A 13377-nucleotide genomic window follows, 5' to 3' on the forward strand; every position below is an offset into this window, starting at 1 on the left:
ATGCGGTTGCGCTGTAAACCGGCTTTTCCGATCTGTCAAATGTCTGGCTTGACAAATTGCACGTATCTTGGCAGCCAGGACATTCCCACAGCAGAGATTGAGCTATTTGCCCATCTTCTGCCCTTCAAATGTCCTTAAAACTCTTGTGCCTGGTAAAAGCAGGTGCTTAGCCTACTTTTACCAGTGTAAAAGTTTTAAAATATATCAAAAACATATAAAAATAAAATTTTATAATACATATTTATGTTAAAAACCCTGCCCACTCAGGTAATTATATTTTAAACCATAATTAAAACTTTTTTTTAAATTGGCACATATTTCTTTTTCAAAAACATTTCTATCAACTTTAATTTCTATAATGTATTTATGTGAAGTGTGTTTTTATTTTTTGTGTAGTGTTTGGGGGTGTTTCTCATTGATAGTAATAGGAGTTTCGTAAGTCCAAAACTCCTATTACTATGAATGAGAAAATACTTTACCGTGATTGGGTGTCCAGGCCCACATTCCTACAGACATTCCAAAGTAAACGTGCTCCGTTGCACAAGAGGAGGCCTCGAGTTGGAATCTCTGGTGAGCGTTTGACCAAAAGGTAAGTGCGCATCTTTTCTCCTATTTTTAGTCAAACGCCTCAGGGCCAATATAACTATAACCTGTAGCTCAGCTGAAGGCTCAGTTAGTAAAGTCAGTCTGCTCTGGGCAGATGCACTAGCTCCTTCTGGTCTTACTCCCATCTTGGCCTGGAGTTTATGCTAGGTTGAACTGGTATTTCCAAAGTTGTCTAAACCAGGGCAAAAGAGCGAGGAATTTCAAGCACAAATTACATCCAGCGCAAATCGAGTTTCAGCGATCTTTTGCGCTGGTTTAAAACAATTACTGAAATTACTCACCAGCTTAAGGACTTATATGTATATACAATCCTCTTGATAAATTACTATGAGTAAAGGTTGTAAACGATCATAATTACAGATGCACTAATAATGCTGCTGGTGGGAGAACTGTGTATGCGCCATTCTCTGACATGGTTGATAAAGTAACAACAGCAAGTACGTTGTGTAAACCTTGGAGTTAGATATCATCAATGTTACTTTAACCGCTCAGTTAATGGAAGTACCAAATAACCCATTTGTACTCCCATGTTAGTAATTTATTGCACAGCTCATCGACTGATTGGTGCTAATATTTGCTTTTATTACATTTTTATTTTATATTAGCAGTAAAGTCTGGTTGGTTACAGCCGCCTCCTGCTGTCCCACCGCGACCTCCAACAGCCAAGGTAAGATGCAATCGGCAGTGCAACCACAAGGGTATTGTGTATTAAGTTATTTATATGCTGATGGTGTGCACTGTGCAAAAAAGCGACCCGTGATAATTACATTGACGGGGGAGAATTAGAATTGCAAAGTGAGTTATTGCTATAACTGATATAAATGAAAGGGGATGTATTTGTTCAGCAATCCCGGAGGAAGAGCACTGCAGGCTATGTGATGTTTGCACAGTATGTGTCTCAAGCTGTCACAGCTTAGCCAAGAAAAAAAAAACCTGATTAAAAGAACTGAGAATGCGCCCCGATGCACTTTCAGATTTTATGTTTAATTGTTAAGGAGAGCGAAGCTTCATCGGAAGAATAGTACCCGGTGCATGTTATATAAAGGCTCAGAGAGTAAAAGTGAGAGTACACTGTTCAGATTTTGTTTACAAATTGCTGTCCTGTGGAAGAGTGATGCAGTGACCTATTGGAGTATCACCATGCGCTGCTGACCCCTGACCTCGCTGTCCTGCTGCTGAATGGAGGCCGGCCAAATCCCCATGTTGGGGAGGGATCATCAGGATGGATGTCCCGAGACTGCTCTTGCACGCCTCTTGGCATCAGGCTCAGAGTAGATTCACGTGACCCCTCTTGGCTGTATGTGGTCAGAGAGACCACGGGGTTTGGAGCTGGAGAGGGATAGTTCATGTTCTCACACACACAATATTGCTTTCTGAAAGCATTATAATGCAAGTAGAGGGCATTCTGTGCCCATATTATTGACCCCAGCAAAGACTCGATCCCTTCAGAGGAGGAAGAGTTGGGGAAATTTTGCAAGAATTAAAAACTGCAACCCTGGAAGGCTGTCATAGATTGCAATTCGCAAACTGTTCTCCCTTATCTTTTGCAGATTGCTCCCTTTCCTACCAAAGCAGAGGGCAGTAATGTACCCGCCAAACAGCAAGAGAAAATTAAACAGCCAAATTTTGCAGATTTCAGCAAGTTTAGCGAGCAGGTAAAAACAATCAAGTGAATCACATTTGCTATATTCAGATTAATTCTGGAGATATTTATCCATCATTATACTATGTGGAGGGGAAAGGTGATTTATGGGGGAGAGGGGATGGGGATAAGGCAGCAATAATCTGCTCCAGCCAGAAAGTAGGCTAAGCAAAAACACAAATGTTAGCCTCGCCTCTGAATCAGAAAGTCATTGGTTTAAGCCAGAGACTTGAGCACATCATTTAGACTGGTACTTCAGTGCAGTACGGAGGGGGTGCTCCACTGTTGGAGGGTGCTGCCTTTCAGATGAAACATTAAATCAAGGCCTCGTCTTAGCTGGAAATAAAAGATCCCATGGTGCGATTCAAAGCAGAGCTGGGGTTGCCCTAGCCAACAGTTATTCCTCAACCAACATCATTGAATCAGATTATCTGTTTATTTATCTCATTGCTGCTTGTGAGGCCCTGTTCTGCATAAATTTGATGCCTAGTTTGAATACATTGCAACAGTGACTACACGTCAGAAGTACTTCTCGACTGTGAAGCACTTTGCAACACAGAGATTGTGAAAGGCTCTATAGAAATGAAAATTCATTCATCCTGTCCTTTCCAGGTTGGGGAGGAGGGAGCTCAAATAGTCCTAGTAACAGTTTAGTGAATCCAGAACCATTGTAATTCAATCTCCATTTTTAGTGCCCTCAAATTGATTTAATTTACTCATTTTACAGATGAATTTTAATCATCTAGAGTTAGCCGCTTGAGTAGTTCGCAAATGGGGTTTTAGAAATTGCATACATTTTCTCAATAGCACAGGATTTGATTGAAATTATTCTCATTCAAACTCAATTTGTAACGGTGCAGCAGATCTGTAGTTCCATTACAGCACTGGCGTGAGAAATCTGCAGGCGACTTAGCCACTCTATTACCTCCTATAAGCTCTCCCCTTCTTTCCCTTCCCCATTGCATTTCCCCATGATATAGTCGTCTTCAAGAGGTTTCTGCCAGTGCCTCTCTTAAACCAGCTAGTTGGAGGTGCGTGAGAGTGGCTTGGGGTGACTATTCCTCCGACCCCATCCAGACACATCCTGCCACTGCTTGGCACGTCTACGCAGTGGCACGCTGAGATTCGGATTCTGTATTTTGAGAGGATGCACCCATGAACCAGCCTGTGGCTACAGTGCACCGTGTTTTTGCAAGTCGTACTCAGTCTTATTGGGAGGTTATTTAAAATTCTATATCACATTATGAAAATCAGTGTGTTATTTTGAACATGGACATTATGCTGATGTTACACGCACCCCTGTGCTCGCTGACCTACATTGGTTCCCGGTCCGGCAACGCCTCAATTAGAAAATTCTCATCCTTGTTTTTAAGTAACTCCATGGCCTCACCTCTCCCTATCTCTGTAACTTCCTCCTGCCCTACACCCCCACCCCCACCCCCCCCAATCCCCAATTTTAATCATTCCACCACTGCCAGCCGTGCCTTCAGTTACCTAGGTCCTAAGCTCTGAAATTCCCTCCCTATACCTCTCCGTCCCTCCTCCTTTAAGACGCTGCTTAAAACCAACCTCTTTGACGAAGCTTTTGGTCACCTGCCCTAATATGGGGCTCTTCCGGGTGCCAATACACTTCACATTTCTATTACAGATCTGCTTAGTGAGAAATTGTTCGTGCTTCTGAAAGAGGTACATCACTGCAACATGATAAAATTGAATTGTTTAAATAGACAACATTTCATTAAAACATTTTTGGCATGTTTGCAAACACATTGTTTAGAGTATGTTTAGAGAAGGCTCGCGGCTGATTAAACAAGCACTTTACTGAATCTCTCATGATCAGATGGTACCACCGTTTATGGAATATTGAAATGAAGATGGAGCAGCAGCAAAAGGATCGCTGTATTTCTATTCATGAAGGTGACTTGTTGCCTTAATTTGGATGTCTCAGCGCTGTTCTACATTGTGCATTCCCCCTCCACATGCAGACGAACAGTCTGTCATCCAATTGGGGGAAATCACAGCACACTGTCCCTTTAAGGCACTTTTCAATGGAACAGTCTCTCTGTGCATCAGGACGAGGATCATTAAGCATTTTTAAGAAATACAAGCAGAATCTCGAAGCCATGCCAGGTATAGCCCCTCAGAGAGGGCAATGGCCTGCACCTTTAAGAAATCCAGGTACCCAGTGCCTACGGCAGGAGTCGACAATTATTTGGGCTGGACGTTGTGGTGAGCTGTTAAGGGTCGCAAACCAATGTTCCCCCTAAGGTGCACGGTAGTGCACCAATCGCGAGGTCCCGCACAGTCCGCTCATCAGTTCCTGTCACTGAAAAAGATACTAGCATGCACAGCCATGCAGCAAATTTAAAGGGTCTGCGCACAGAAAACGATTGAGGGAACATTGCATAAACATAAGCATAAATTCAGATAGTAGTCAAATATTATCTTAAATACACAAAATGTCATGTAAAATAGTAAAATCTTTCACTACTATGAATTAAGTGATTGATCAGTCGATCGATTATATGTGGTGCTGAAAGTCTGAAAGATGGCTGTTTGGCAGAGCGGCTGGAGTCTGCGGGGTCTCCGAAGTGAGAGGTGTTCTCTTTTTAATGTGCTGACTATGGGAGCCAGAGGCTTCTCAAGGCCTGAACTACAATCGCGTTGCCTGCAGTCCTTGTGCTCCAGGATCCACTCCCATGTCCAGGACGATATTGTGAATCCCCCTTGCCATCATACTCTGGGTACCGGGAGAGGAAAGACGCAGCGTCAGTCTCTTTCTTCAGTAAAAGAGTCATGGAGATGAGCAGACATGACTCGACTCTCAAATGTATAGGGCATATTCCAGTACAAAGTGCATTCTGGGTACTGATGTCCGCCATTGGGGCCCAGAATTGCAGAATGATTTCTTTTAAGATCAGGCAGGGAGAATCGTTTTTGCGAATTGCTAAATTGAATTATGTATTATTGTGTGTTCCCTGGCTGCAGTTTGGGTCTGTCTCTGATCTACAAGAAGTGAAAGTGAAGCATAAGACTGTTGTGCAGCTTGAGTTCTGGTTCGTGTTCTATTTCTGTCCTGTCCAGCGGGCCGAATAGAATGATTTGGAGGACAAGATATTGCGTATTTCGCTCACCACTGGCCTAAGGGAGGCATGGTTCATTTTGCTGCAGTAAAGGCTCCTACACATTTGGGTTCAAAAAGCCAGGCAGGGGAATTTGTGAAAGCACCATAGGTAACTTCATTCTGGCTCCTGACTAAAGCATCCCAGCAATGACTATCACTGCCTCCCCAAAGTAGTAAAAGGCTTGAATATCTCACTTTGTAGATGAGTGGGATCTCTTTAAATTCACCGGTGAGTGACACTGTTAGAGGGCTCCATTTTTCATTTTGACAGGATCCTTTTGCATTTCAAAGGTGTTATTATCCCTTGAGATTAGAGGTGATGGTGATACCAAGAACTTAAGGTGGAGCTGCAAAGGTAAGTGGGGCAGCTGTTAGTTGGAGATATGAGGAAGCTTTGTCTTTTTAAAAATTGGAATAATTCAATTTTTCATTGCCGCATTGAAGGCCATGAAGGAGATGCAAATGTAATGATTCAGCTCTTGCGCTTAGAAGATTAGAAGTTTTGAGCACTAAAGGTGTGCAATCTGGCAGAAATTGATAAACGTGGGGTGGAATAATCGGCAAACAAGTGAATAGAGTTGAAAGAGGAGTGGAGGAGGAGCTATAATGGTGAATCTTGCATCAACTAAATTAGTTAATCGTGTAAATGGTTTTATGAATGCAGAGTTCACTTATATATTCTCTATAATAAGTCAACCTGAAATCACAATCCCATTTCACTGTAAACCTATTAATATCAAAAATTTGATAGAAAAGTCCATTTATCATCTAAGCCTCTTCTGTATAGTCCAGTCATTGATATCTGCAATAGAATGGAATAAACTCAGTTGTGTCAGGCATAATATACTACAATGAGTACTCCTCAATTTCATGCCTAAAGTGTATTTATTTCCATGCACAGTGGGAATACAGCTTTCAAAGGAAACACAGAGGATAACTTTGAACTGGTGGTGGGTTTAAAATTCAATTTTCTTGATGATAAAGCATTTACTTATGTTTAGAATAACACATTGGCAAACGTGTATTATAAGGCCATTAGCACATTAGCTGAGATGAGTCACGTAAGGAAGAATGGTTTATTATTGCCAACCCCAGGATATGTCACGGACTTGAAAGGCAATCCTGAGTATATTATTTATTCAGACCTCTTTCTGTTTATCGTTGTCATAGTTCTACAGGAAGAATGAGGTTACTGGTGAGGGTGCTTTGACAGATAGCACTTTTAGGAATTTGATTTTTTTTTTAAATTGTGGAATATAGATAGATATATTTCTGACATTTTGTATATATTTATATTATTTTTATAAAATGTATTTCATTTATATATATTATATATACAACATGTAGCAACCATGTTCTACCCCCCAGACATCGCTCACTGTCCATTAATGAATAGAATTATCTTTATATTATAGAAGATGATGATGGAGTTGGGAGAGATTTCAGAAACTCGCCCACAGTGCCACCCACTGGCTAAGGGCAGCAGATACATCATTAGTGGCAACTGTTTACACACAGGATTTCCATTTCAAATGTTTAGGCAGCTTTAATGTTAAATGTTGACATTTAACATTATGACCATAAATCATTGCAACAGGAATACACAATAGAACTTGTTGGGTTCACAGCTCCTAATAGGGATTTTACTCCTGATATCTTTCCCTGGCTCAGTGTGCTAACTCTCTTAGATGAGCCCACATTCCATTTGAAAACAGTGTCTTTACCTTCCCAATATGTAGGCCATTTGTTGTGAGCCTAGGGGGTCCAACAGAAAACCTCACTACTGCATTTTGACCGGCTGGTTATATCGTGCCCTTGTGTGATCTTCCTCCATTTCAGAAGCTGGTAAAATAAACAGCACATGGCCCCTGAATGTTGACCTTTATGTGTCAATTTGTTGCTGACTTTCCATGGAGCCTCCATGGCACATCTACATCTCTCTGATGGCTTCAGACAAACTTCTCAATTGGAACAAATTGGAGATATACTTCAAAAATAACTGGGATATAGGAAACTTAAAAATGTATCTTTTCAACTCAAAAAGAGCATACTTATTCAAACAATGCCCACAGGATGCTTGCATTTGATTCAGCTCTTCCCTTGATACCTGTGAATGACACAATGTCTGTTCTCAGCTATCATGCATCAAAACAGGCTGGCCATTTTTTCTGAGTTAATCTGGTTTTTAACTCTATTTAGGAAGAAACATGAGAATAGATGTAAGCCATTCAGCCCCTTGAGTCTGTTCCACCAGTCAATTAGATCATGGCTGATCCGTATCTTAACTCCATTTACATGCCTTGGTTTCATAACCCTTAATGCCCTTCAAACTTAGTTTTTTAATTTTCAATTGACCCCAGCCTCAACAGCTTTTTCGGGAGGGAGGGACTGACTGACTTTAGGCCAGGGTTAGGAGCGGCACGGGGACGGAGGGGGTTGGGGGGAGAGACTTTTTTGGCAATGATGGAATGCTGGTGCAAGGTGCTGTGAGCTGGTCAGAATGTGTTATGTTTCATTTTACAGCCTCAGCCAACAGTGTATCCCTCGTTACCCTGGAAACTCAATCTTTTTGGTGCAGATCTTAGGCTCCACCCCCAAAGCTAAAGGACAGGCTAGGCGTCGTCAAAATCAACAATTCAAACAAGGAAAGTTGGATAATTTTTTTTGCGTAGTTGGGACCCCAAAAAATGGCCATAACTCTTAAGTACGCCAAAAAACGGCATTGGGAAAAATTGAGCCCAACATCTTACTTCATTAACAAAAATGCTTCAGATGTGTCAGTGGCGTTTTAAATAGCTGTAGTGCTCCATTTGAAAATGTCAAAAGCACATTGTGTTGAACGCAATAGTTTTACATCTACTTGAGTGCTCACTTACAGGTTGATTTTTGAGTTCGGTATAGCTTAGATCCTTTATAATCTGCTTTTCCTTTATAATTTTATTTACTGGCTGGAGGAGACGCGTGTCTTTGTTAACAAGAGCTTCTGTGGACATCAGCGTGACAACTGAGTTAAGTTACAGCCCAGGAGCGGAGCATTGGAAGGAACATGTCAATAATAACAGGAGGCTCTGGATGTTGGGATGTGCATTTAAATCCTACTAATTGCTCTTTAGTGCCTTCCTTGAATAGCATTTTTCAACACAATATAGCCATTACAATCTCAGTGGTACAAAATTGATAGACCTTTTATTTTCGTTCCTGGGGTGGGAGCGACGCTGGTAAGGCCAGCACTTATTGCCCTTGCGAAGGTGATGGTGAGCCGCTGCTTTGAACCGCTGCAGTCGCACGGTGAAGGTACTCCCACAGTGCTGTTAGGGAGGGAGTTGTGTAACTTGAAGGGGGACTTGGAGGTAAAGGGGTAGAGGGTGTGGGTTTGAGAGGTACTGTCGAAGAAGCCTTGGCGACTTGCTGCAGAGCATCTTGTAGATGTTACACACTGCAGCCATGGTGCGCCGGTGGTGGATGGGATGCCAATCAAGGGGGCTGCTTTGTCCTGGATGGTGTCGAACAACTTGTGTTGTTGGAACTGCACTCATCCAGGCAAGTGGAGAGTATTCCATTACACTCCTGACGTGTGCCTTGTAGATGATGGAAAGGCTTTGGGGAGTCAGGAGATGAGACACTCGTTGCAGAATACCCAGCCTCTGACCTGCTTTTGTTGCCGCGGTATTTATGTGGCTAGTCCACTTGGATGTTGATGTTGGGGGATTCGACGATGGTAATGCCGTTGAATGTCAAGCAGCGGTGGTTAGATGCTCTCTTGTTGGAGATAGTATTGTCTGGCATTTGTGTGGCGTGAATTTTACTTGCCACTTATCAACCCAAGCCTGAATGTCATCCAAGTCTTGCTGCATGCAGTCATGGACTGCCCCATTATCTGAGGATTTGCAAATGGAATTGAACACTGTGCAATCATCAGCAAACATCCCCACTTCTGACCTTATGATGGAGGGAAGGTGATTGATGAAGCAGCTGAAGATGGTTGGGTCTAGGACACTGCCCTGGGGAACTCCTGCAGCAATGTCCTGGGGCTGAGATGATTCACCTCCAACAACCGCAACTATCTTCCTTTGTGCTAGGTATGATTCCAGCGAGTGGAGAGTTTTCCCCCTGATTCCCATTTGTTGTGTATGCAATAACTCAATAGACTGAATACTGTAAACTCCGAACAGGTACAAACCTAGCTCTTCTTTATTAGGGACCAAAGTGCTTACATTACAAGATGGCTGGCCGTTTATACCTGGGCCGCGCACACGTGCGCACAGCCCAATGACCTCTGACAGTGGCGCCACCTGGTGGCTACTAAATACCAAGCATACATACATGACAATATCCCCCTTTAAGATATTAGTAACGGTCTTTTTACAAATTGAGACGGTCCGGGGCTTTCCGCTCCCCAGTTGAACATCTCAGTTCAACTCCAGCCTTGGATGAGTGTTCTGAGTCTGTTATTGTTATGAATGAATAAAGAGTCTGACTGGATACTGTGAGCTCAAAGTAAAGTGTAACCTTTGTCTTTTATTACAGGTCTCCAGAGTGCCTGTCCAGCCTATGCGGCCTCCTTAAGTACCTGTGCTCCCAAGGGATTATGGATCCCTTGGGACTCCAGGGAATAAGCCCTCTGGTGGCTGTACAAGGTATATACAAGTTTACATGTATAACAGTTATGACTGGGGATTGGGTAGCCGATCTGATGGGAGTGGCAATGACTACGTCAGGGATTGAAAGTCCAAATTCATTGACCATGTTAGTGATTGAAAGTCCAGATTCATTGATGACAGTGGAGTCCTCTGATGACTGAGGATAGGTTGGTTGGTCACTGATTGTGTCTTCCTCAGACTGTTCCGGTTCATCCGTGTGCCGCAGCTTTATCTGATTGACATGTTTCCTGCATGTTTGCCCATTCTTGAGCTTAACGATAAACACTCTGTTACCCGCCTTGGCTGTAACAGTACCGGCAATCCATTTGGGACCTTGACCATAATTCAGTATGTGCACAGGATCATTGATAGAAATGTTGCGTGACACAGTAGTGCGATCATGATACCTTTTCTGACTTTGACCTGTATTCGACACGATTATTCAAGTCAGGGTGGACAAGAGAGAGCCTAATCTTGAGACCTCTCCATCAATAATTCATCAGGGGAGACCCCGGTAAGCGTGCGGGGTCTTGTCCTGTAACTAAGCAATGTGCGTGACAAACGAGTTTGCAGTGAACCCTGAGTTACACGTTTCATACTCTGCTTGATGGTTTGGACCGCACGCTCTGCTTGTTCATTGGATGCGGGTTTGAATGGTGCTGACCTCGCATGTTTGATACCATTTGAGTTTCATGAACTCTTGAAACTCCATACTGATGAAGCAAGATCTGTTGTTGCTTACAACGATGTCAGGCAGACCATGTGTAGCAAACATGACATGAAGGCTCTCAATGGTAGCTATGGATGTGCTGGATGACCTGATTGTACACTCTATCCACTTGGAATAAGCATCCATCATAACTAAGAACATTTTTCCCAGGAAGGGGACCTGCAAAGTCGATGTGGATCCTGGGCCATGGTTTAGGTGGCCACGACCACAGACTCAGCGGTGATTCCGCTGGTGCTTTACTAAGCTGCATGCAAGTGTTGCACTGATGCACACGTGATTCCAGATCAGAGTCCATTCCAGGCCACCATACATGAGACCTGGCAATGGCTTTCATCATGACAATACCGGGATGCGTGCTATGTAAATCATGCACAAATTTCTTTCTGCCTTTCTTGGGCATAACAACATGATTATCCCACAGTATACAATCTGATTGAATGGATAGTTCGTCTTTGCGACGCATGTAAGGTTTTATCTCCTCACACATTTGCTTGGGTATGGCAGACCAATCATCACTAAGGATACAACGTTTCACAACTGATAATATCAGGTCCTGGATGATCCAGGTCTTCACTTGTTGGGCCATGACAGGGGTTCCTTCACTTTCAAAAGCATCCATGACTAACAGTAGGTCTGCCGGTTGTGGCGTTTCCACCTCCGGTGTGGGCAACGGCAGACGGCTCAATGCATCAGCACAATTATCAGTGCCAGGTCTATGGCGAATGACATAATCATAGGCAGATAATGTCAGCGCCCACCTCTGGATGCGGGACGATGCATTGGTATTGATACCTTTGTTTTCCGAAAACAATGAAATGAGTGGCTTGTGATCTGTTTCCAGTTCAAACCGAAGACCAAACAGGTACTGATGCATATTTTTAACCCCATACACACAGGCTAGTACTTCTTTCTCTACCAGACTCTTTCCGCCTTTGACAAACATTTTGAAGCATATGCAACAGGTTGTAATTTGCCTGACTCATATTAGCTTTTTAGAGCACGCAACCAACTCCATATAACGAAGCATCACAGGCCAATACTAGATGCTTACATGGATCATAATGTACCAGCAGCTTGTTAGAGCAAAACAGATTAGTAGCTTTCTCAAAAGCTCTATCTTGAGATGCACCCCAAACCCAGTTGTCATCTTTTCTTAACAGCATGTGCAGTGGCTCTAATAAGTTGCTCAATCTAGGTAAGAAATTACCAAAGTAGTTGAGGAGGCAAAGGAACGAACGCAACTCTGTCATATTCTGAGGCTTGGGTGCATTTTGGATGGCCTTGGTTTTCGAGTCCTTAGGCCTGATACCATCAGCAGCAATTTTCCTCCCAGGAATTTGACTACTGGTGCAATGAAGACACACTTCGAGCATTTCAGTCTGAGTCCCACTTTGTCCAGATGATGTAGAACCTCTTCCCGGTTGTTCAGATGTTCGGCGGATTCATGATCTGTGACCAGTATGGCATCTTGGAACACGACGGTTCTGAGGACGGACTTCAGTAGACTCTCCATGTTCCTCTGAAATATGGCTGCAGCCGAGCAAATTCCAAAAGGGCACCTGTTGGAGATAAACAGTCCTTTGAGTGTTGATGCACGTAAGTTTCTTCGACGTGTCGACTAGCTCCTGTGTTATGTAGGCCGATGTCAGATCCAGTTTTGAGAACGACTTCCCCCCCCCCCCCGCCCCCGGCTAGCGTTGCAAACAGGTCATCACCCTTCGGTAACAGGTATTGATCCTGTTTCGAAACTCGGTTGATCGTAACCTTGTAGTCTCTACAAATCCTGACAGCGCCATCACTTTTCAACACAGGAACAATGGGGCTGGCCCATTCGTTAAATTCGGCCGGTGATATGATCCCTTCACTCTGGAGTCTGTTCAGTTCAATTTTGACCACCTCCCTCATCAAGAATGGAACTGCCCGAGCTTTATGATGGATGGGTCTTGCATCCGTGTCCACGTGGATCTGCACCTTGGCTCCCGTGAAATTGACGATGCCTGGTTCAAACAGCGAGGGGAACTTGCTCAGCACTTCAGCACATGGAGTATCTTCCTCCGACGATAATGCTTTGATCTCATTCCAGTCCATTTGATTTTTTCTAACCAGTTCCTACTGAAGAGCGTTGGATCATTGCCTGGAACAATCCATAACGATAAATCGTGAACCGCAGTATCACTTGACACCTTGATTACTGCACTGCCAAACACTGTTATGATTTCTTTAGTGTACGTACGCAACTTGGCATTGACTGGACTCAGCTTAGACCTCACAGCCTTAGTATCCCACAGCCTGTCGAATGTCCTCTGGCTCATTATTTATTGATTGACTTGCACCCGTGTCCAATTCCATCGATACTGGCACACCATTAAGTTTTACATTAATCATTATCGGTTGGTTCTTTGTTAGGAACGAATACAGTCCATACTATTCCTCCACTGGTATCTCGGATTGCATATCCGGGTCTGCGCTATCATCATCCTTCACTGGGTCGTCATCCTCCACGTGGTGTGTCGCAACACGCTTGCTCAGTTGAGGACACATGCGCTGGAGATACCCCACTTTCGAACAGCCTTTACAAATCTACTGTTTAAACCGACACTGATGATTTCCCCCACAACGCCAACACGGTGATATC

The 13377-nt window shown here is 43.4% G+C and overlaps 1 protein-coding gene across 2 annotated transcripts in view; it reads left to right on the forward strand.

Moving 5' to 3' along the window:
- The window catches only part of reps2 (RALBP1 associated Eps domain containing 2), a 282650-nt gene that overhangs the window by 235716 nt on the left and 33557 nt on the right, over positions 1-13377 (forward strand). For both annotated transcript variants that reach the window (XM_070893049.1, XM_070893050.1), the window contains exons 14-15: positions 1212-1273; positions 2157-2261. In XM_070893049.1, the coding sequence (XP_070749150.1) occupies positions 1212-1273; positions 2157-2261 (167 nt within the window). The remainder of the gene's footprint in view (positions 1-1211; positions 1274-2156; positions 2262-13377) is intronic.

The sequence above is a fragment of the Pristiophorus japonicus genome, chromosome 11 (assembly GCF_044704955.1).
Source record: "Pristiophorus japonicus isolate sPriJap1 chromosome 11, sPriJap1.hap1, whole genome shotgun sequence".
NCBI lineage: Eukaryota > Metazoa > Chordata > Chondrichthyes > Pristiophoridae > Pristiophorus > Pristiophorus japonicus.